The sequence below is a fragment of the Aplysia californica genome, unplaced genomic scaffold (genome assembly GCF_000002075.1).
Source record: "Aplysia californica isolate F4 #8 unplaced genomic scaffold, AplCal3.0 scaffold01336, whole genome shotgun sequence".
Taxonomy (NCBI): Eukaryota; Metazoa; Mollusca; class Gastropoda; order Aplysiida; family Aplysiidae; genus Aplysia; species Aplysia californica.
This window is the reverse complement of record NW_004798606.1, coordinates 10,495-34,427: the sequence shown is the minus strand read 5'-3', so window position 1 is coordinate 34,427 and position 23,933 is coordinate 10,495. Positions and strand designations below refer to the sequence as shown.

Here is a 23,933-nt window from a genome sequence, read left to right as displayed (position 1 = left end):
CCCCTCCTTCTCCCCCCATCCCCCCCAGCCGACGCTCCCGTAAGGCAGAACTGTTGGCCAAACAGCAGAGCATGAAGAAGGTGGCCTCTGTTCGCTATGGCGAGAACGTGATGGTGGAGCGGTGCAGCGAGTGCAATGCGGTGCTGGAGCAGTACGATGACGACACCATCGGCCTGTGCATCACCGCCCTGGCCACCTTCATACACAGAGAGCCGGGACTTGCCACGCCCATGTTGTTGGACATGCTGCAGTGTGTCGCAAGGTGGGCGAGTGTGTGTGTTTGTGTGTGTGTGTGTGTGTGTGTGTGTGTGTGTTTTGTGTTGGTCTAACTGAATGGATATGTGTGTGTATTTGTGTTTTATAAAGAGGAGTGGAAGATGGACATGTTTGGATGTGTGGTTGTTCAGGTTTGTATTTTTATGGGTGTTTGTGTGTGTGTTTGTGTATTTGTGTGTGTGTATGCATGCTGTGTGTGTGTGTGTGTATGTGTGTGTGTCTGTGTGTTAATTAAAGTTGTGTGTAAGATGGACATGTTTGCATATGTGGGTGTTCAGGTTTGTATCTTTATGGATGCTTGTGTGTTTGTGTGTGTGTGTGTGTGTGTTGTGTGTGTGTGTGCGCGGGCATGTGCGCTTCCCCTTGTGGATCCTAATTTTCTGTCTTTTCTTTTGTCAGGATTGCTTCTGGAAGCCATTACTCCTGGCAGGCAGAGAGGTAAGTAAATCACTGGTGGCGTTGATGTGATTCTCTTTACTCAGACTAATACATCATTACGTCTTTATCACATCTTTATTTTCTCCAAAAAGAACCTTTATTAACCAAGATGGTTAAAAATCTAAATACTTTCCTTCAAAAACAAAAAGTTAAAAAACTGAAATCATTTTCTGTTTTTTCCCCCACTCTTCTTAAAATGCTCAGTATTGTTTATAACAGTGTTTTGTAGTTATGTGTGTGTCTGTCTGTTTGTCCCCAGTAACGTGATCATCCCAGGCAACTGTGTGAGCATCGCCCGTCAGTTTCTCCGCTGTGTTCTGCACCAGCTGGCTCCCAACGGGATCTTCCCCATGGTCTTCCAGAGCAACATGGAAGGTACGGGAGTGTTTGCTGTCCTTGATTAATGTTTTACGTACTTTGTTGGGAGTTTTCCCCTTTCTTTTTTAGTTTTAAATTCTATCCATACGCCTAGGGTCATTTTGTACCCCAGGGGTTGTATTCTTCACTTTTTAAAATACTTCTAGTGTGATGATCTCTTTGAAACTTTCAGTATTTCTCAAAAAACATTTTGACAGACTGCTGTGCAAAGCGTACGGATCCGATTAACGAGTAAATTTCCTCTTTGGAAAGTGGGGGCACGGAGTTCCCCATGTCGCATGGGTACGATAGTAAAATACGATGTACAGATTGGGTTAATACGGTGTGTTGCGACTTATTCTATTCGTTGTAAGTGTTTTATAGAATACATTCTCTTTCTATCCTTTGTGGGTGCTCTAGTGTGGTTTGCTTCATCTTTCCTATCAAACATCTATCATCCTTTTCTTTTTTTCTACGTTCTTGTGTTTGTTACTCTCTTGTAACAACTCTAATCTTCTGCACTTATAAAAAAAATGACCTTATTGTGCTTGAGTGCCGTAAAATTCCTACTAAAACTAAACTTTCTTTTCTTTTTAGCTGTTTATATAGTTGGGTTTTTTTTTCAATTGTTCATCGGTGTTATATGTTTTACATTCAGATATTTAGGGATTTTTTTGCGTCCTTTTGCAACGTTTTATACTGTCAGGTTGGGACTTTTTATTTCCTTTATGTGAACACTATATGATATGTTGGTTTTATTATTTTATTGTGTTTGTAATGGATTTCTCTATCCTGTTTTTGTGATTTGTGGGTTTTTTGTGTTGTTTTTTTTTTCCTTTTCTAGTGTTTTGTATAGTTTGCTGAGGATTTTTAAAATCTATTATTTGTGTTTTACATAGGTGTATTTTTAGTGTCCCTCAGATATGGATTGGGTTTTTTTCCAGATCCCCATTTCTGGAAGACAATGGCTGCCTCCCTGATAGACTTCAGTGACCTGCCCTCTCATGCTCCACTGCAGTACTTGCTTGAAGTAAGACTTACTGGTGTTTTGTGGTGGATTGAACAAATGGTAGAACATAATTCAGGAGCAAATAATGATCTATTTCAATCACCTGCATATGAATCCATCTTGTCTGCCAAGTTTATTCGATTAAACTGTTTTGGTGTTAATTTGTTCTAAATGTATAACACCCATATCATTTAGGTGGTGGCCTGCTTTCACACTGCTGTCAGGGTAATCCTAGCTTTGAGAGATGCAAGTCCAGCTGATCAGCGGAAATATTATGAGATTAAGCATCTTCCGTACGTTGAAATCAAATTTGTGTCTTCTGCAGGAAAAGTGAAAAGCTCAGCTATTGCAACTGATATGATAGTGAAGTGATTGTAACAGGCACCAGTTACATGTGTGTCACAACGCAGGGGAATCAAGCGCTCGTCAATTTTTTGGCATATGGGAGTATTTGTATCGTCTAATAGCTTCTTCATTTGTCTTGTTTTTGATGAAAAAAATATCCATCTATCTTTAATAGAAGTCAAATATTTGGATTGAAGGTGGTGGGTTGCCTGTTTTTAGACGTAAAATTTGCCAGAAAATAGCGGCCAAAGTATGCCGACTGCCATAACTGGAGAGTCCTTGGAGGCTGAAAATTTTCACTTTTGTGTCTTTAATCAACTTTTTTCACTAAAATTCACACAGAAATATGTTTCTAAATGGACCTAAAAAGTGTTGAACCTTTTTTTTTTTTAATTGAAAAAAAATTCCCATACTGGTTTAATAATGCTGGTTTCTTTGATTTCATTATTTTGACAAGCGCCTGATTTCACCACAACGCTTCACATAATAATAAGAGATTTCCTCAGACAAAATCAACAGAAATTATGACGAAAGAAAATGAGCAATTTAAAAAAACTCTGATCAGGGTCTGAATGAGCGCAAGAACCTGCCTCAAGACTCCATCATGCTGCTGCTTAACAACATGGCCACCTACCTGAACTGCGTCTCTCTAGAGAGTTCCCTTCCCATGTGGACAGCCATCTTGACCCACTTTGACACTTTCCTGCGGCGACTCCCCCTGGTGTTGCCCAACCCGTGCGACATGGGCCCCATCCTGAAGATCATCATCACACTACTCAAGGTCTACTACATCGGGAACGTGCGGGTAAGAAAAAGCCTTCAAGGTTTATTATATCGGGAACGTGCAACGTGCGGGTAAGATAAAGGCTGCAAGCTTTACTACATGGGGAACGTGCGGGTAAGATATAGGCTGCGAGCTTTACTACGTGAGGGTTAGATGTACTCTTCGAGGGAATATTTATAATAGTTATGATAGTCATGGTAATAATAATAATGATAATTATGATGGCGAAGACTATAATAATGGTAAAAATGATGATAATAATGTTGATTGAAAATGATAATAACACTTTACTGTCACACAGCCAGCAGTACAAAATACCCCATCTGGTCACCCAGCCAGGAGAGTGACTGCAACGGACTTCTCAGGCCTGGCGCAGAAGTGCACCAGGTGACCGGAAGGGATCATTTTCATCGCCAAAGTGATAAATGATAATGATTGTAGTTGTAATAATGATAATGATCACCAAAATAGATTTCATTTATATTTGGTTAATGATCAGTGCACATTACAGCACAAATTACATGCACAAAATATTACATGCATTTGTTCATCAGTAGCAACAATACAATATAAACATTCTCGCTCTCTCTCTCTCTCTCTCTCTCTCTCTCTCTCTTTCTCTCTCTCTCTCTCTCTCACTCTCACTTTGTCCATCTCTCTCTCTTCTCTATTATTTTCTCTCTGGCACATTAAATTCACTCCATATATTTTTTCTCAGGGAATCCTGGAACCTTTCTCCAAGATCCTGAGCTTCGCCATTCAGAACTGTAGCTTCAAGCTGCAGCAGTTGCTGGACATCTGCTCCCTGTGCAACAGAGCTCTCACCAGGGTAGGTTTGTGTGGGGGGCCGCACAGAGTTTGCCACAGTTACTCATAATAATAATAATAATAATGACGATCATTTCTATAGCGCCCACTCCCGTGTAAACACAGCTCTAGGCGCTTTACATAAATGCATGTAAGAAAAATATTCATGCACGCGACACACACACACACTCACACACACACACTCATATACACACAAACACACACACATATACATATACACACACACAAACACACGCATACACACTCACAAACACATAACACGCACACATGTATGCCAAACACACACACACACACACACACACACACACACACACACACACACACACACACGTACACACACACACACACACACATCTACTTGCTTATCGCACGCACACGATTACACATCGTCACGAAATGAGAATAAAATAATATATACACTGCAATTCACATAATACATAAATGGATACATTGACATTTACATAACATTGTATTGAACATGAATCTACTGACTTAAAAAGGATGTCATTAAATGTGTCTTTAAAGATTTTTTAAATTTAGACTCAGATGTTGTATGTCTCAAGGGTTTCTTATTACAGTCCAGTAACTATTTGTGAAGTGTGCTGACAAAATGAATTACTTCTCATATTTTAGCCTTATGGAAATTGAAACATCAACTTTATAAGTGGAGTTTGTACATTTTGTAAGTATGGAATGATAAAAGACACAGTAGTTGAAGAAAATGGCCGATATGTCCATTCTTGAATTGCGAGAAGTAACTCGTTTTGTCAGCACTCCTCACATATATTCTAACTTGTTTTGTCGGCGTACGTGATAAAATGTTCTGAACTCATGGGGTTTTTTGTTGGTTTTTTTTATCCCAGGAGCGTGATAAGATGTTCTTGACCCGCACAGTGATCTACGAGTTGGTTCAAGCCATCAAGTTCAAATCCAGCATTCCGGATGAGAACCTTCTGATGCTGATGCAGGTGAGGCTCTTGTAGGCAATCTGTTTGTTTATTTGGTACCATGGTGGGTGTTTGTGGTAATGGCCATGGTTTGAATCCCGAATGGGATGTTCTTGAATTTGTGTTGGATGGGGAGTTTTTAAAGTTTTCCACTCTTTTAGATCAGATCTAGTGGAGATGGATGCTGTATTGAGAGGTTCCTGTCTGTTACTTAATGTTAATGTGTTGAGAGGGGAGCTGAACACATCTATTAGTTGTGGCACTTGCCACTGTTATTGTAATTTCTTCTTCTTTTGTATTTCATAAGGCTTGGGCCCACACATACGCACTCACACGCGCGCGCACGCACACACACACACACACACACACACTTATACACACACACACACACACACTTATACACACACACACACACACACACTCACATGTACATCCACACACATACATACCTCACACACACACACATACACACACTTACACACACACTTAACGCGTACACCCGCATTTGAACTTAGACTTATGCTCTGGCACTCCCCTACTCCGCCCCTCCCTCCCCGTTTCTTCCGATGGTCAGTTTGTGGTACTGGACGCGGGCGGCACTCTGTCCCTGTACAATACGTCGGGCTCGGAGGCGGGCTCCCTGTACAGCACACAGTCTCCCTCTCTGATCAGCACGTGCGCTGCCGAGTGCATGCGACAGCACCTCAACGACTGCCTCGAGTTTATCGCAGATCTACACACCATCTCCAAGGTCAAGGTAAGAAGGAAAAGATGTGTTGCTGGTTAGTTAATGTTAAGGCAATAACGAAAAAATCGTGGCGTTACTATTGTAAGAAATGTGAACGACTCGGTGTCATTTTGCTTTGCAGGGTGAGCGAAAATGATTAAAGTTACTCGTTTCTTGTGAGAGTGACGTTATTTAGACAGGCACTTGCACATCCTCAGAGGCACAAATACACATTTATACACACACACGCACACACACACGCATACTCACATACACACTCTTTCACACGCATATGCACACACACACACACAAATGTGTTATAGTAATAGGTAAGTGTAAATGTACTCACACCCGACCGAAACAAGTGTCATAGTGCACGTACATGTGTAATTATGTGTGTGTGTGTGTATGTAACCAGTCAGGCTAAAATGAGTGGATGATTGGAGTGCATTACTAGTAGGTCCTACCATTTAAGTTTCTTTCAATTGATTCCTTCTCTCTCAAGACTCAATTACTGTCATCATATCGAAGAACATCGTTTTACTCACAGTTATTAATCTTTATCTCATCTATATAATAATAATAATAATAATAAATAGCATTTGTATAGTGCATAACTCCGCTCGACAGCAAGCTCTATGCGCTTTACACTATATTATTACCCCAGCAGACCATAGAACACTCAAAAACATTCTCAGCTTCTCTTTACTCAAAACTAAATGACTGTTATCGTGATATTACAATTCTCTATGATTTGCTATAACTAAATGACCATTGCCGTATGCAGTAGATGTGCTTCTCTTTACTAAAACTAAATTACATTAAATTTTGTGGATGTGCTTTTTTTTCATTAACATATTGACCGTTATTTTGTGAATGTTCTTCTCTATATTTTTGAATACCAATATGAAGGTATGGTTGGATAGTGCACTGAAAGGTTGTACTTCTTTCCTTTCCTCTTAATTAAATGTTATTGTATTGTTGGCCTTCTGTTAACTCAAAAGTAAATGACAGTTGTCATGTCAGTGGGGCGTGGAGAACATGTCAGTGGAGCTTGCAACACGTGTCAGTGGGAGTGTAAAATGTGTCGGTTTCGTTCTCTCCACTCCCACAGGCCAACATGAAGGTTGCCGGGGCCAGTCTGAACGAGGACACACTGGGCAGTCAGCTCAAGTCTGGCGTGTCACAGTACCTGGCACTGGAGATCACTCGCGGCAATGGGCGGGACAATCGGGCAATCACCAGGTACCTGCCCTGGCTCTACCACCCGCCATCGGCCATGCAGCAAGGGTAAGACAAGTCATCGTCTGTAGGTGTGTGTTGTTAGAAAGCTAGCCTGTGATCTGAATCTGAAGAAGATTGATTTGTGTTGAATAAGTTAACGCTTTGAGCCCTACCCTCACACTCCCTCCTCTTTCCCACCCACCTTCCTTCAAAGCCTACCAAATCTGTGCACCCAAGCCCCTGTTTGTGTGGTATGTTGACTGCTAGGTATGCATTGTTCAGTGGACAGAGAGATACCCTCAGGTGTACGCTCAGGATAAATGAAAATTGAAGAAGTGGAGCAAGTCAAACAATAAATAAGAAAGACAATGTGAGAATTGCCATTTTTTCCCCTGTGCTCTTCCAGTGTTTCATGTTGTGCTGAGTATACTCAATCATGCTTGTACACTGGTTCCTGTTTTTCTCTTCTTTCAAGAAATTAATAAGAAAGGGTGGTTTGGGGGGGGGGGATGGGTGACAATCTGAGGAGAGCAGAGGACAAAAATAGATGGCGAGAGCTGGTTTTCCAATGCAGTGGTACCCCAACGGTAGCCCCAACCACGGGATAGAAGAAGAAGAAGAAGAAGAAGAAGAAGAAGAAGAAGGAGTGGTCTTATTGACAATTAGGTTATTTTCAGTCATTTAATTACTGGGGTCGGGGGAGATGAAGTAAAACTTTTTCTTCATAGATATATGATGAAAATTCTCCTGCCCACTTGTGCCCTACTCCATGTATATTTCTCTGTTTCTCTCCCCAGACCCAAAGAGTTCATTGACTGCATCGGCCACATCCGACTTATGTCCTGGCTTCTGATTGGCTCATTGACTCACACAGCGGTGACAGAGGGAGGGGCCCCCATTTCCTGTCTGCCTTTGCCGCTGGAGGCCAGCTGTCACATCGCTGACCACATCATGGTCATCATGACAGGCTTTGCTGAGCAGTCCAGTGTAAGTGCTGACCTCTTGACCTTTTGCAAGTGGTTATAAAACAAAAGACACAGCCGTGACTGGATACTGTTTCTATAAAATAAGTCCAATACTGAAAAACAGAAATATCTCGATGACAACCAAAAGAAGAGTTTTAAAAAGCTATCAGTTCTACCCTTAAATACAGCTGTAAATGCTTGACAATTACAAAAGATAGTGATAAGAATTTTAAAGCCACAGAAATTTGGTTTCATAGGTAACTGTTGAGAATTTCATGAAAAAAAAGAAGAAATCAAATGACACAGTACTGAAAGAAGACCAAGTGGGCTGCTCACTAATTTTAACATTTAGGAAGAGACATTTGTCTGGGACACTATAACAGACACAAAGGCCCAGAACATTTTGGTATCACTAAAAAAAAAAGAAAGCAATAGGCAGGGGTAGCTCAAGAACACTCTCTAGTGGATCACTACCTTGTTGTGGTGAGAGAGCTTGTGTGCCTCAATGACCCCAAGAGCTACACTGGCTGGAGCTAATGCTTCTGGTAGGGCCACCCATGCCAGACAGGTTGATGGGTAGAGGTCAGACGAAGCATGATCCACCGGCTCTCCAGGTTTCGGAGGTTCAGCTCAGGGCTAACAACCCAGACTGGTAAAAAGCATATGTTACGGAAACAGCAACAAAGAGAAACCATATTTCTGTGTGTGATGGACCTTCAGAGTCCCTTGGGACTTGTATGAATGCGGGCAGTGAAAGCCGCTAGGATGAAGTCCTGGAATCATTCGTGGGGAACGCTGACTAAGATGGCCGAAAACAGACAGAGCTGGAGATCCTTTGTTGCTGCCCTAAACACCAGATGGCGTAATGGGTAGTAAGGAAGCTCAAGAACAACTTACTTAGGGCACTTGAACAGCTGTGAGAACAGGAAAGACCAGGACAATAATAAGAGCATCCGAGCAAATGAATGGCAAACTGTCTAGTAACACCTCTAATCTTAGGCATTTTATGACTAACTGTGTTGCAAGTGCTGTAAAACTCTTAGTAAAACTTAACTAAGCACCCTTGTTTGTTGCTTAATAGTCAGTTTGTAGTGACGTTTTGTGTATTTGTTTGTTGTCATACCATCAGTTCATTGTGACAGTGTGACGCCCTGGGATGAGATATGTACGTTTGTCTGTTGTCGTACTGTCAGCTTGTAATGACATTTATGATGACAAATGTGAGGCATCGTGGTGAAATCAAGCGCTTGTCAAAGTAACGAAATTGAAGATATTTGACAATTTTTTTTTTTTTTTGGTTCGGCACCTTTTATGTCCACTCAAAAACATATTTCTGTGTGGATTTTACTGAAAACATTGATCAAAGGCACAAATATGTAAATTTTTTGTTTCTAAGGACTCTCAAGCTTTGGAAATCACGAAACTTTGGCGGCCATTTTCTAGCCAATTTTACCTCTGACACTAGGCAACCCTAACCTCCCTCAATCGCAAATATTTCGTCTTCTATTCAAGATAGATGGATATTTCTTTGACCAAAAGGAAGGCAAGTGAACAGGCTTTAAGATGATACCAAAAACCCCATATGCCAAAAAATTGATGAGCACCTGAACCTGATACCACCACGTCGTGACACAAATGATGAAATGTATGATGCCTTCTGTGTGTTATTCCCCAGGCCTCTGTGCTCCACATGTCCTCGCTGTTCCACGCCTTCATCTTGTGTCAGGTGAGTCTAAACTTTCTCAGAGAAGAGTTTTTGTTCTTTAAGTGAGCAGTCTCTTTCCCACCCCCTCACCTCCCCATACACCTTCCCCCAAAAATAATTGTACATTTTACATTTACGCCCCTATCAATACAATTCATTTTATTTAGAAGAGGGACTGCTTGGTTTTTATTTTTTTAAACATTGCTTATCAGATACGATGACTTACACACTTTGTTCTTGTATAAGAAATGAAATATGAATTTTTTTGTGTTTGAGAATTATGCAGCTATTATAAGTTTGCTTTTATAAATCTCAGTATTATTGTATATAAAGAACCAGCCTTATCCTGTCTATCTCTTTGTTCCTGAGAGCGGTGAATGGGTGTCGTTTGCTTTTTATCTTTCCATTATTTCCTTTTTTTGTTTGTAATTTTTCGGAGATCAAGAGACAGTTATTAAGTAGGCTATTCTTTGTATATTTCTGTACCTGAGATTTGGATTATTCTCTATGTGTGTCCACACCCCCCCCCCCTGGACACACACACCTGTCTTCACAGCTGTGGACAATGTACAGCGAGTCAGCGGCCGCGCTTCACTCCCCTGGCAGCGAGCAGCACCTGATGGCCTCGGCGATGATCATGGACTTCTGGGCCCGGGTCACTCCCGGCATCCTGCAGCTGCTGTCGCACTCGAAAGTGGTAAGTCTCGTCAGACTTCTCTGTAAGCGTCACTCGACCGGTCCTGTCCTCAGTCCAGGAACCACCTTGTCGTGGTGGTCATTACTGAGATGACTTGCGCTGCTCTTACTTACGCTGACTTCAGAGAGCTGCCATCTTTGCCTGAGTCAGTCAAGAGCCAAAATCTGTGGAAGCCTTCTTTATACAGTGGTCTATCGTGTGTCATAAAAGTATGTACATGAGGCAACAAATATCAAGTTGTGAAACAGATGTCATAATGATCTGAGTCAGGAAAAGACATGAACATAGAAAGTTGTTAAAAAATTATTTACTGAAAATTATGACAAATAATTTACATCAATATTGTAGCCCTCTCATCATATGTTGCAGGGATTCAATTTTGGGTAGAGAGAAAGTTCTGCTCGTTCAATCTTGATATAGGCTCTAGATGAGAGATTTATCCATTTGGATCATGAAAAAGAAGAAAAAAAAACTTTTTTGTTTGAAGTTAAAAATTCAGCAGGCAGTAAGTGAAGAAAGATGACTCAACTAACGTTGAAAGTCTATGACTGCTGTTTGTCAAATAAGAGCATAACTATCATCTTCCCAAGGAGCTCTGGTGTGTTTCTCCACTGAGTGCCATTCTTCCATTTTTACCACACCACCGTCTGAACTTAACATTTGATGCCTCTTTTGTTGGAATAGCTTACTCTTTGAACAAGGTCTATTCAACAAAGTATTTTAAATAACCGAAATGTGATGGTTGGAACCATAATATTCTGAAATAGTGCAGATCTGTAGCTTTTAGAAATGTGTAAGCAAGCATTTGAGAGTTCTTTTATCCATCGGGCTTACACCTCACACTGTGTGCAGAAAAGCAATCAATGGGGTGAGGTCCTGTCTGAAGGTGCCTGTCAGGCAAATTTTTACATTGCCGTAAACATGGACTATTGCATCGTGAGCAGACTTCTTTATTGTTGTGTACAGGTCAAGATTTGAAATAAGAAAGCAGTTTACACTTAATAGACATAAAGGCCTTATGAATGACAAACGGATTTAATTCCAGGTATACTGGTTGTCGCTAGGAAATCTAGTTTACAATGGCTTTCATTACAAACATTCATAGATACATGTTAATAATAATCTTTCAGTGTTATGGAATATACAATATCACACCTATACAGACAGACAGTACACCATTGCTGGTTGCCGCTATGCAGCCCTGCTTTTCAAAAGCCAGGGTTATCGTGTCTGGGTCAAGGTCTTTGCACGGGTGACCACCCACCTCGGTGCCCCGGTTCCAGCATAAAATTGTTTTTTATTTTATGCTCTCTCTATTTTTAAAAAAATGCAGAAATAGCGATATTTTTTTTCTCTCTCTCTCTGTGTTTCCAATTCTGTTTGTTTTGAGGTCAACAGTATCTTGTCCCTTTATTGATTGCAAATATATGCATTGTATGTGAGTGTAGTGAGTACATTTTGATGATTGTTTGAGAACGCTAAAGTGAAATCAATGATGTTTTCTCTTTGATCGACGCGCCAACCCTTCCCTCCACAAGGATAAGCCTATTCTCGAGGTTTGCTGTAGATTGTCACACATCTTAGATTTGTACTTCGATCTATGTGCTGTTTATGAAAGAAGCCCATCCTCTTTTTTTTTTGGTGGGGTGGGGGGATTACTTTGTCTTTTTTTTTGCAGGTGCATACTCTAAAGTCAGTAACATGAGACTAACAACACTAATTTCTGCCTTCTTTTTGAAGACCCCTTTTGTTTGTGCAATTCAAACCTATTGAGAGGTGTGAGAGTTAACGTGGGACCTTCTCCGTCACGCAATGCAACGGCGGCTTCTTTCATGTTGTGTTATTTATTTAATTTGTTTATTTATTTATTTATTTTATTTTATTATTTATTTATTCATTTATTTAAAGTAAAAGATGTGTGTACAGCCTAGCCTCACGGTTCAGCTAACTCAGTGTGATGTCATCATTTGATCATTCGTGTCCAGTAGAAATGGATGTTGTTTCCAGATGTTTCAAAGATTTTTTTTGCAAATTCACCAATGGTGTGCACAGCTCATAAGTGTTTTTGTTTTTTAATCAAGAAAGTTCCACTTTTGTTCTTTGTTTACTAACTGTCTGCACAGTGCACTTAGAATTGGTTCCTGTCTGTAGTTTTCTTTTCTCAGCTGCTTCCAGAATTTTTTCTGTAGAGATGAAGACAGTCACCTGAGTCAAATCTGAATGTAGTTGTTCAAGATTTGGATAGTGCTGTTCTTTGTATGGGCTTGTTTAGTATGAAATGTGTTTGTTCACTTTCCAGTGGGTAGGATGTGTTTGGTTTATTAACAACTGGAGCTTTGGTTGTTCATCTGTTGGCTCTACTCAGCTATAGTGTGCTCAGTTGTATAGTTTAGAATCTACTGCTGTCTTTCTGCCACACCCCTGATCTTCTGGTAGGAAAGATCTACACCTAGCCTTCTTGGACAAGGGCGAAAAATCTCGGAGGGCCCGTGTGCAAGTTGCGCACGTTAAAGATCCCTTGGTGGTCTAAAATCAATAAGAGTAGGCTTCGGCCGCCACCTGCGCAAAATTCAAAATTTCCTACCAACTGAAAATATTAGGTGTGTCCAGCGCGCTCATATGACCTTATGCAGTTGCGAGCGCCGTAAAACACTTTACAAAAACAAACAAAAATAGTTTATAATCCGGTCAATGCTACCCTTGTTCTGTGTGTTCACCAGTGGTATGCACAGCTCTTTAGTTATTGGTTGTTTTTTTAAGTAATCAATGCCACCCTTGTCTGTTTTTTCAGCAATGGTGTAAATAGCTTTATTGTTCACTCATGGCGCACGCAGTTGCGAGAGCCGTAAAACCCTATACTACTACTACTACTCATGGTGTGCACAATTATTGTTTTTTGTTAAAATCAAGTCAATGCCTCCTTTGTTCTATTTATTCACCAAGGATATACACAGATCAGTGGTGTTTTCTTTATCTACTAAATGCCACCCTGTTGTTGTTTTTTTTCACCAATGATGTGCACAGCTCTATAACTCTTTCTAGTTGAATTTGTTCAACTTTGTACTGGTTTTTAAGTCTAGTCAGCGCCGTTCTTGTTCTGTTTGTTCATCAACGGTTTACACATTTAGGAACTTCTGTGGCTGGTCCAGGCCACCCTTTCAGAATTCATTTAATCCAGTTCGGGAAATAATTTGTGTATATTGTACTCTGAAGTTTCCTAAACAGTTTTTTTTCTTTATGACAGGCATCAGGGTCTCCTCATCAACTTGTTGAGTTTCAGTAGAGAGTAACAAAATGTTTCATTTTATTTAATTCTGCAGGGTTTTTTTAGCTGTCATCCTACTGTCTGATTCCCCACACCTGTTGGACAAAAAGTCTTGTTGATTTCTATAAGTATTCTTGTAGTATATTGTCTTTGGTATGTTGAGCTTGTGACAACGGTTTCATCAACTCAGGTACAGAGAGTAGCTGGTTCATGATTTGAGAGTTCTCCATCTCTCTGTACTGTGAACTGTCAATGGCTGCACAGATACTTTTTTCTTTATGTGTAAGTCTCTGTAGAATGGTTCTCATCAAACATGTGTAGTTATTGTTTGTTGATTCAAGGTAAAAAGCACTAAGATAAAGTTGACAAGTGCCCCCTAGGCAGGCAGAAAGAAGGATTGTCTTTCCGTCTCTCTGTGTTCTTGTTTTCCAGCACAATAAGACTGTTTTTTTGTTGATCTGTTTCTCTCTGCTCAGACTGAGTGGTCTATTACAGTCATTATGTATATATATAATATATGTACTAATATATATAATTTGAAAATTTTTTAAAAATCTATTTGTTTATTTATTTATTTATATCATATTTTTTCTTTAATTGTAGGCCTATTTATTTATTTATTCATTTATAAGATGTTTATAACTCATTTGTAGTGTCACAGTTATATAGCTTCGGTCCAGCCCAGTATGAGTCTCTCGATGGATGTAGAGCACCACGATATTACTATTTTAACCAACGTGGGTCACATCATTGTCGGTAGAAAGCACCATCTTTTTGTAGCACAATATCGATGTCCATTCACTTCACATACATGTGCTTTTAAACCACAATAGCTCTTTTATCTGTGTTATTTCTTGAAAATTCACTCCATTCATGATTTATGTTTCAGTCTGTGGAATCATAGAGGATTAAGATTGTGAAATGTAGTTTGATTCTGTACTTTTTGTCAGTGTTGCAATTGTTCTTTTCTCTCTGTGGTGAAACGTCACCATGATCATGTTGATGGGCCACATGTGTCAACTCAATATTAGTTCTTTGTTTGCTTAGTTTCTTCTATATATATATGTAATTGATTACCTGCATCTGTTGTAGAATGGTTGTTTTTTTTTGGTCATTTTACCAAGAAGACGTGTGTTTATTTCCTGTGTGGGGATTTTACTTCATCTTGTCCTCTGTCTGTCTGCTTGGTCCCCCCCACCAGGGCAGTGCTACTGACTGAAGTTGTCTTTAGACCATTCCCAAAGGGGGGTATTATCGTGTTCCTATGCACAGTAGAATTGTAAATGGGCTGATTTATCAATGTCATGCTCATACTGTGCCGGAACAACATAAGGGGAACTGCTGCTTTTTCTTTCCTCATCCTTACTATCGTCGTATTTCCTCTACTTCTTTTGTATGTTTGTCACTCTCTTGTGAACTGCTATTTCCGGGATGCCTTGATAGTCGAGGCAGACTTTGTGCTTTTGAGGCTAGAGAGGTGAGCAGAGTAAGCCGGATTCCCCGTTTGGACTTCTCTGTTGACACATCTACCCCTTGGCACTCATATGACCTTATGCAGTTGTGAGCGCCGTAAAACCTGACTAAAACTAAACAAATGTCTGCGTGGATGCTGTATCCGTCTCAACAATGGTCAGCCCTGACTGACACGACGGGGTGAACAGCAACCTGCCTCCTGAAGTATCCCGACTGTGTTGATGGGGGGATGAATCGTTTTCAATTATTTAAAAAGTCGGTCGGCAGCTGAATGGAGAGATTTTTTTTTCATTTTGCTTTTCAAGTGTCTCCTTTTCTCCTCACTTGGCTGTGTAGTGTGTACTGAGAATATTCACAAATCTGTCATTTGTGAGCACATTCACTCCCTTTTGTAAAAACACAAATTGATAAATGTTTTCTGCATTAGCTCAGGTTTTATTTCAATATTAGCCAAAATACTTGTATTTTACTTTGTATCTTTTATGTGTGTAGGCTTTATCATACTTCATGTGAAGTATTGAGTGAAAGAATTTATTAAGGAAGTTTGCGACATCAAATTAGGGTTAAAATTTGTAAATTGTCGTTTTGCTTGAAATATGTTTATTTTTTTAGTAGTGAGGATCTGTGGATATCTGGAGATATTTTAATCAGTTATATCTGTGTTAGACTCAATATAATACGGTTCTCTAAGACATATTTCTAGCTTGGGTGATGACAGATCAGCTGTGAAGGAGATGTGGATGAAAGTTAGACCTGTCTGTGAACTGCAAAAAATGCTCATCATCATTTGTACGATGTCTTGAAGAGGGAACAGGTTTTTTGTCCATTTTTATGTCATTTTATTGTAACATCTTTACCCGCTGGTACCTGCGGTGTCATGGTTAAATTTTTAGCTGTTGGAAGCAGAAGACTGCGAGCTCAATTCCCTCATGGGAAAATTATGGTATGAAATATCCCTGGCTGTCTGTCATGATGCAGTGCTTCACTCATTCTTATTTGGTGATGAAGAAAAATGGTACCTCTTTTTGATTGTGTTAAAAATGTAGTTTTTAAAAAATCTTTACTCTTTTTCCTTTCACATGAGTAATACTAAGTAGTCTAAAAAGTAGATCATGTTGTAAAAACAACATTTTAGTGCTTCTGATAGTGTTCACAACATCCTATTAAAAAACTAGGTGGCATTTTTTCCCCCTGCCTTGTGGCATATTTTTCTTCTGTTCTCTGTTTTAAAAAAAATTAAGTTTAGGTCTGTGTTTATGAAAAGCGACAGCAACCCTTGATCAATGTCACTCAAGAAATTGGTTGATTTAAGGCAACGTCAGAAAAATTGAGCCTTTCTTTTGTTGTCAGGACATTCAATGTCGACTTCTCTGCTTTAATAGACTAAATACTGTGAGGCCCAAAACTGCTTCCTTCCACCTTGTTCTTTTGTTTAGAGTGCACAAGGAAATGCGATGATTTATTCTTATTGATGGAGGATGTATTTGTGTGTGTGTTTGTGTGTGTGTCTGTGTATGTGTGTGTGTGTGTGTGTGTGTGTGTGTGTGTGTGTGTGTGTGTGTGTAAGGGGTTGGGGGAGGCATTCATACCACTCAATACTAACCCAACATGGTACAATTATTGAATGGGTTGGTTTATTTTTATTGTCTGTACGGTATTTGTTCTGGAATAAAGAGGAAAAAGGGGGGTTCGGGAAGAGATGGTTCTGTATTGTAATTATGTATTCTAAAAGCTGTATAGCTAGGTTTGTGGGTTGTTGGAGGGCACCACTGGTAGGCCGTATTTCATTACTCTTTCCCTTGTTGTTTTTGCCTATCAGTCTTACTTTGAATGACCATTTTTGTATCAGGGTGTTATTCCTTTCCCCAGCAAACCAATATTGCTAGGGATTCCTACACCTGTGTTGTTTGATATGGGGGTGTTAGGTATTAACTATCAATCTGTGTGTGGGTGGTTGGTGGGTGCTCTAGTGTGGTTTGCTCCTTCTTTCCTTTAAATTGTTTATTATTCTTATCTTTCCTCCTTTTTAAAAATTTTAGTATATTGCTCGTAACACTTTTAATCTTCGGCAACTATATATGACCTTTTTGTGTTGCAAGTGCTGTAAAACCGTTAATTTAACAAAACTCAATCTGTGTTTGTCCTTGTAGCTGGCGGAGATGGTGAACCTGCATTTCTTGAGTCTGATGGAAGCTCTACAGGAGTGTAACTCTTCAGTGCTGGCCAAGGTAACAGTTGGAACTTGTTCTATCCCCTGCCCTGCCTGCGTGTTGGAGAGTTTTCTCTGGGTGGTTTTTTGTTGTTGTTTTTTTTAAATTAAAAAAAAAAAGGTTATTTGTCTTTAGGGAGAGTTTGCTGACCATGTAGGCTATTGTTCCTAGGATTGTTTGATGTGTTTGTTTTTGTTTGTAAACATTGTTTTCTGTGTTGAGGAAGGGACTTCAACTGTTTATATTGTTTAAAGAAAAGGGGGAGGGGGGTGTGGCAGTGTATTCAGGAGTCTTTTTGGAGGGGGAGGGGCCTTCCTTTACACTGAAGGAGGGGGGGTGTTTGTTTCCTTTAGTGAGAGGGATATTTTTCCCCTTCTGTTGAGCTGAGGGGGAGGATCCTTTGAAGAATGCCACTCACAGCAGCCTTTGTAACCTTTTGAATATTTTTGTTTTTCTCTCCTTCTTCGTGGGTGGTTGGCGGGTGCTCTGGTGGGGTTTGCTTCTTCTTTCCTATCAAACATGTATCGTCTTTATCTCTCCTCCTTCTTTTTTGTGTTTGTTACTCTCTTGTAACACCTCTAATCTTCGGCACTTAATGTGTTGCAAGTGCCGTAAAACTCTTACTAAAACTAAACTAAACTCTCCTTCTTCACAGCTGTTCCCGATGTGGACGTCAATTCTGTTTGCCTACCATGCACAGGTAATTGTTTTACCTTGTCAAACAACATCATGATTAGCTCACTGAGGATATATTGATGCAGTCTGGTTCTCTGACAATGCTTGAAGACCTCCCGTTTTGGGGATATGAAAGAAAAAAGCTAATTTTTGTTACTCAGGTTTTTCTTTATCTAGAACATGAAAAAGGCAGGCTATTTGCACACTATGGCAGGCTATTTGCACACTATGGCAGGCTATTTGCACACTATGGCAGGCTACTTGCACACTATGGCAGGCTACTTGCACACTATGGCAGGCTACTTGCACACTATGGCAGGCTATTTGCACACTATGGCAGGCAACTTGCACACTATGAAATATACAAATTTGTGTTTCTCAAGTTTTTGATGTGTGTCTGATGGTTTGAAACCTGCAGTAGCAATACCTTTGGTCTGCTGCTGATTGGGCATATGTGTGCACACCACTGTGTCCTTGGAGAGTTGAAGCTTGCACACTACATGTACTTTATTGAAAATGCCACATAGGGTACTACAAGATGGTCTGCTCCTCTGTTTGAGATATAAAAACTGTTTAAAAAAATAACATAACAATGTATAAAAAATAACCTAAAAAGTCCTTAAAAGAACATAAACAATTAATGTCCTCAAAAATACTGGGTGGCTACATCTACATACATTGTATTTGGAACCATTTGTCGTAAGGAGTGACATATTTTGTGCACAAAGAGTAGGAGCAAATATTGTTCTAAATTAAACATTTTGAGAAATAAACAAAATGTGTTTATTTTATCAGGGCTTGTGGACACATCTATGAAATTGTGTCAATTTTTTGTGGACTCCTTTTTATAGAGTGTGAACAATTTGTAATAACAATAATAACAGTAAATAGTATTTGCATAGCGTATATGCCCGCTTGACAGCAAGCTCTATGAATTTTACACACTGTATTATTACCCTAGTTGACCATAGAACACTCAGAAACTCTTTCTCAGCTTCCCGGGAAGCTTATAGTGCAACCAGCTGATTAAGTGCTTAAACGCCAACAGACTGAAAAGATCTTTCACTGTCTTTCTCTCTCTCCCTCTCTTTTTCTGTCTGTCTGTCTGTCTGTCTGTCTGTCTGCCTGTCTGTCTCTCTCTCCCTCTCTCTCTTAATGTCTCTGTCTCTTTCTCTCTCTTTCTCACACTCTCTCTCTCAGACACACATGCACACACACATACACACACACATCATACACACACATCATATACACACACACATCATACACACACATCATACACACACACACACACACACACACACACACACACACACACACTCACACTCTGATTCATGTTCTTCCGTCCCCCGGTGATCAGTTACCCGGACACCTCCAAGTGCGCCTGCAGACGTGTCAGAACTGGGAACCGCCGCACCCGACCAAAGACCAGACCTCCTTCAACTCGGCCATCTTGCTGTCCTGGCTCAAGCGGATCCAGTTCAAACTGGGGCAGATCGAGGTCCAGTCCTCGGCGGCCACACAGATCTACATTGTCTGAGGGAATCACAGATCTACATTGTCTGAGGGAATCCAATACCCATATTGTCTGAGGGAATCAAATATCCATGTTGTTTGAGGGAGGGCAACTTTTACATGTGTATCCATCATATGAGGTGTATTTTGACATATGTATCCATTGTTAGAGGGATACTTTGATAATCCCTTGTCTAGGGGATACTCTGTCATTTGTGTCTATTTTCTAAGGAATACTTTGACATATGTATCCATTGTCTGAGGGCAACTTTGAGGCATGTTTCCATGGTCTAAAAGATACTTTGACATATATGTCCATGGTCTAAAGGAGACTTTGATAATCCATTGTGTGAGGGATACTTCAACAATCCAAGTTGAGGGATACTTCGATAATCTCTTGTCTTGGGGATACTTTGACCTAAAGTATATTTATTTGTCTGAGGGGTACTTTGACAATCTCTTGTCTGAAGATATTATGACATTTTTATATATATATCCATTGTCTTAGGGATATTTTGTTATTTATATCCATTGTCTGAGAGATACTTTGATGTGCGTATCCATTTTCTGAGAAATATATTGACATATTTATCTTCTGTTGGAGGAATTCTTTGACATATGTATCCTTTGTCCGAGGGCTTCTATGACGTATGTGTTTATTGTCTGAGGGATACTTTATCCATTGTGCAAGGGATGTAAACACCCTATATATAGTCTGAGGGATACAAACACCTTCAATATACAGTTGGGCTCTAAGCTCTAAGAAACCTTGATAAATTTGAAAGGAAGACTGTCAATCTGCAGGGTTTTTTTTTATAGATGCTAAGGCTCGGCACAATGGTCAAACAATGACTGATCGGGAAACAGGAAGTTGACTCGTCCAAAAATCTAAAGGTAGAGTACAGTGCTAGTCTCAGCAGTATTAAAAAAGGACTGTAGTTTTCCTAGATGTTCAGAAGGAGTGGAATTGTCAGACGGGTGGAACTATGATGTTTCATCCTGTCTTCTTTGTCTCCTCCTCACTGTTTTTTGAGGTCTGGGACAGAGATGTCAGCTTGTGCAGCCTGTGGTTTTAATACAAGCTGTTTTGTATTTAGCTGTTTAATGCTTATTTATACCCCAGTGTTCAGTTGTTATGTGATAAAATTGTCTAGTCTTTTATAAATGAATAAAAAGTGACTTTTTTTTTCTCACTTTTTATGGTGTATCTGTGTTTTTTAAGAGTTGATGCCTGCCGTGGTGTAGGAGGTTACACATTATGTGTGCCTCATGGGAGCTTCAGGTTCAAACCAAGTTTTGTTCAAATTAATATTTTTTTCTTTTTCCTTCCTCTTGGCCTGATGTCCTGAGAGGGAGCCAAGGTGGAGCTACCTTTCAAGATCCAGCCTATGTCACAACCTTACTGTGTGGAGAGGGGCATTGAATCAATCATTACCTAGAATTTTTATATTTCTGAAAATTTATTTGTGTGAGGTACAGTAGGACAGTCTAGTGAAGATGTATGCTTCCCGGGAAGCTGAGAATGTTTCGGAGTGTTCTATGGTCTGCTGGGGTAATAATATAGTGTAAAGCGCATAGAGCCTGCTGCTGAGCGGGGATATGCGCTATACAAATGCTATCTATTATTATTATTATTAAGATTTCTCTGTCTACTGTTGTGCACATATTATTCTGGTTTTGTAAGTAGCGCTAGTAGAAAAGTCTACTGAAAATTTCTCACTCTACCGTTATACGTATAATTCTGGTTGTGTAATAAGTGCTAGTACTTATTTGAAGTAATTTTGTCATGTGTTATTTATTTGTATTTAATAGTGTAATGTGGGGGTAACTACTGGGAAGGATGCTGTCTCTGTTTAAGTTTAACAGATTGGGATGGAAGGTAAACTCATAGTATTACTTTCATTTTGTGCAATAAATCTTTGTTCTAGAGATCCCTGTTTATGTTGTCATTGATTTCTATACATGCTTATAAAAATTATAATATTTATATATGCCTTCTTACCTTCCATATAACCAGGAATTATTTATTCATACAGACACCAGCTATGTTTAGGTGTTGTTTAGGCCTACCTACTTACTTGATGCCCTAGACTTTTCATTCTTAAAAAGGAGCATTATTTTTAATTTGTTTTGTATCATTTGTAACTTAAAGACTTGAGTCGTTTACTTTGCTAGGTAGCATGTTGTGTTAGCTTGCGTGACGTTACCACTATATCAAAAAGTCATGTCTGATGTACAGCTGAACTCTGCACTACACTATAGGTGACTCACAAGTCATTATTTGCATTGTGTTTTCTATTTTGGTCTATCTATGTCTGCTTGTGGCAAATCTTTATTTTGACACACACAGGCTACGTTTTCTTGTTTCTTAAATTACTTTTTACAAGTACAGGCTACATTTACTCTGAAAAAGTCAGTTTTACCCTGATTTGCATAATAATTTGTTAGGTTTTTAATTGATTCAGCCCACAGATAATTTTGACTCCAGATGCAAATAATTTGTGACCGCTTCGTGACCTCACGGGTGGTCTCACAAAAAAAATTAGTAAAGAAATATCTAAATTTGATAAAACCCTATGTGTGGCATATAGAAATGTTCAGAAAAAAAAAATACAATTCAATGACACCAGAAAAAAAGGGTTGAAATGTAAGTGGTAATGAAAATAGAAAAGAGGAAAATGATGCAAAGAAAAGGGAGCAATAGATAAGAGCTGCTTTGAGCGACTCTGCGTCAAAACGCAAGAGAGTCAGCCACTGTGAGTGGAGCTGCGGGCTGAATCAGTTAATTCACACATCAGTATACTTTTGTACACTGGTGTGCTCTGGCTATCTGTTGTTGTGTGGTATTCATGAATGATATGTGGCAGAAAATGCATAAGCTAAATGAGACTTACGAGGAAAAAGAGGAGAAATTACTGAAGCAGTGAAGCGAGAATTTTTTTTTCTTTTTCTGTCATGTCAAATCTTGTGATATTGTGAGCTTTGTTCGGGTTTCTCTAGAACTGTTGTGATGCCAAAATTATTGTGATCTGAACTGTAACTCTGCTCCTTGACGATGTACACCCCAAGAACTCAAATAAATTATTGTCCTTGACTGCAACGTTTGGTTTTGTTTGTTCTTTCCTTATCTGAGTAAAGAGAAGCACATTGATTCGATAATGATCATTTGTGTGTGTGCCTGGAAAGAGGTTCCAGTTGTCAAAAATTTTGATTAAAATAGGGTTTATTCTTGTAGCCAATACAATGCTGAATACGCTGATAAAAACATTTTTCAAATATCTCAAGTACTTTTAAAGATATGCTACATTTTGTAACTTTACTTTTACTTTTTCATCCTCTGTTGCCGTTGAGCGTAGGCCAGCTCCACAGCTCTTTCAGTTGTGATGTTATGTTTTTTTAGGGTTTCCTTGACACCCTCGATCCACCTTTTGCGTGGCCTTCCTCTTCCTTTATAGCCTGAGTGCTTGGTGTTGTAGGCTCTAGAGGCTGGCTGGTAGTGACCTGCGTAACAGGTGGCCAAACCATTTTATCCTCTGTCTTTCTATATATAACTATAACGCAGGCAGGACTCAGTACCGATAGCTGCTCTTACTTCTTCATTTCTCTGCCTGTCTCATCTTGTGATGTTAAGGGTTTTGCGGAGACATTTCATTTTGCATGCGGTGATTTTGCTTTCATGGGTTTTGCTTAAGGTCCAGGTCTGGCACTGATAACATTATGTTGGTATGAATATTGAGGTGATAAGCTGTCACTTTGTGTCCATGGAGATGTTTGGATGAGATATGAGGGGTACGAGCTGGTAGGTGACAGCGTTGGCCTTTTGAGTTCGCATTCTATTTCTCTGCCTATAGACCCGTTTTCAGAAAAAGTGCTGCCAAGATATTTAAATTCCTTCTCCTGTTTCAGTTGTTTACTATTGACATTGGGTGTCAATACAATGTTTAGAGAAAAACCCAATTTCTAGCACATTTTACTTTGATGAAGTACAACATGCTGCAAAAAAAGTAATAAAACAAATATTGAGACTTAAAATATTATAAAATCCTTTCAGTATGCTATTAAGAAATGGTTTAACTGTGCTTTCGGATAGAACAAAAATTTTAACAGTACAATTTTTTTTGCCTTTTCACTTTCACCCCGTTACTCAAAAAAAGCTTTGCTGAAAACTGGACGATTTCTCCAGGCACACACCGATTTAGTGCGAGGGAGAAGTAATTTAGCCAGATCAAAATTAGAAAACGAGAGTTGAAAAGTTGGGGCTACCAGTGTATCCCTTCAAGCACCCACTTGTTTTGTTGTTCAAACTCTGGGCGGGGTTTGTGAGGGGAGAGATGAGGCTATACTATCGCTGTAACTTGTTGTGTTGTTCAAACACTGAGCGGGGTTTGTGAGGGGAGAGATGAGGCTATACTATCGCTGTAACTTGTTGTGTTGTTCAAACACTGAGCGGGGTTTGTGAGGGGAGAGATGAGGCTATACTATCGCTGTAACTT

The 23,933-nt window shown here is 39.6% G+C and overlaps 1 protein-coding gene across 1 annotated transcript in view; it reads left to right on the top strand.

Moving 5' to 3' along the window:
* LOC101860711 (protein unc-79 homolog) overlaps window positions 1–20,745 on the top strand; it is a gene marked incomplete in the record, with an annotated part of 74,225 nt that extends 53,480 nt beyond the window's left edge. Inside the window, 16 exon segments of the mRNA XM_035973512.1 lie at window positions 29–262; window positions 676–714; window positions 974–1,089; window positions 2,016–2,101; window positions 2,991–3,230; window positions 3,928–4,038; window positions 4,901–5,005; window positions 5,559–5,741; window positions 6,826–7,001; window positions 7,733–7,922; window positions 9,576–9,626; window positions 10,162–10,302; window positions 11,841–11,858; window positions 17,191–17,268; window positions 17,906–17,950; window positions 19,286–20,745. Coding sequence (XP_035829405.1) covers window positions 29–262; window positions 676–714; window positions 974–1,089; window positions 2,016–2,101; window positions 2,991–3,230; window positions 3,928–4,038; window positions 4,901–5,005; window positions 5,559–5,741; window positions 6,826–7,001; window positions 7,733–7,922; window positions 9,576–9,626; window positions 10,162–10,302; window positions 11,841–11,858; window positions 17,191–17,268; window positions 17,906–17,950; window positions 19,286–19,465 — 1,993 coding nt within the window.
* Between the last annotated feature and the right edge of the window lie 3,188 nt (window positions 20,746–23,933).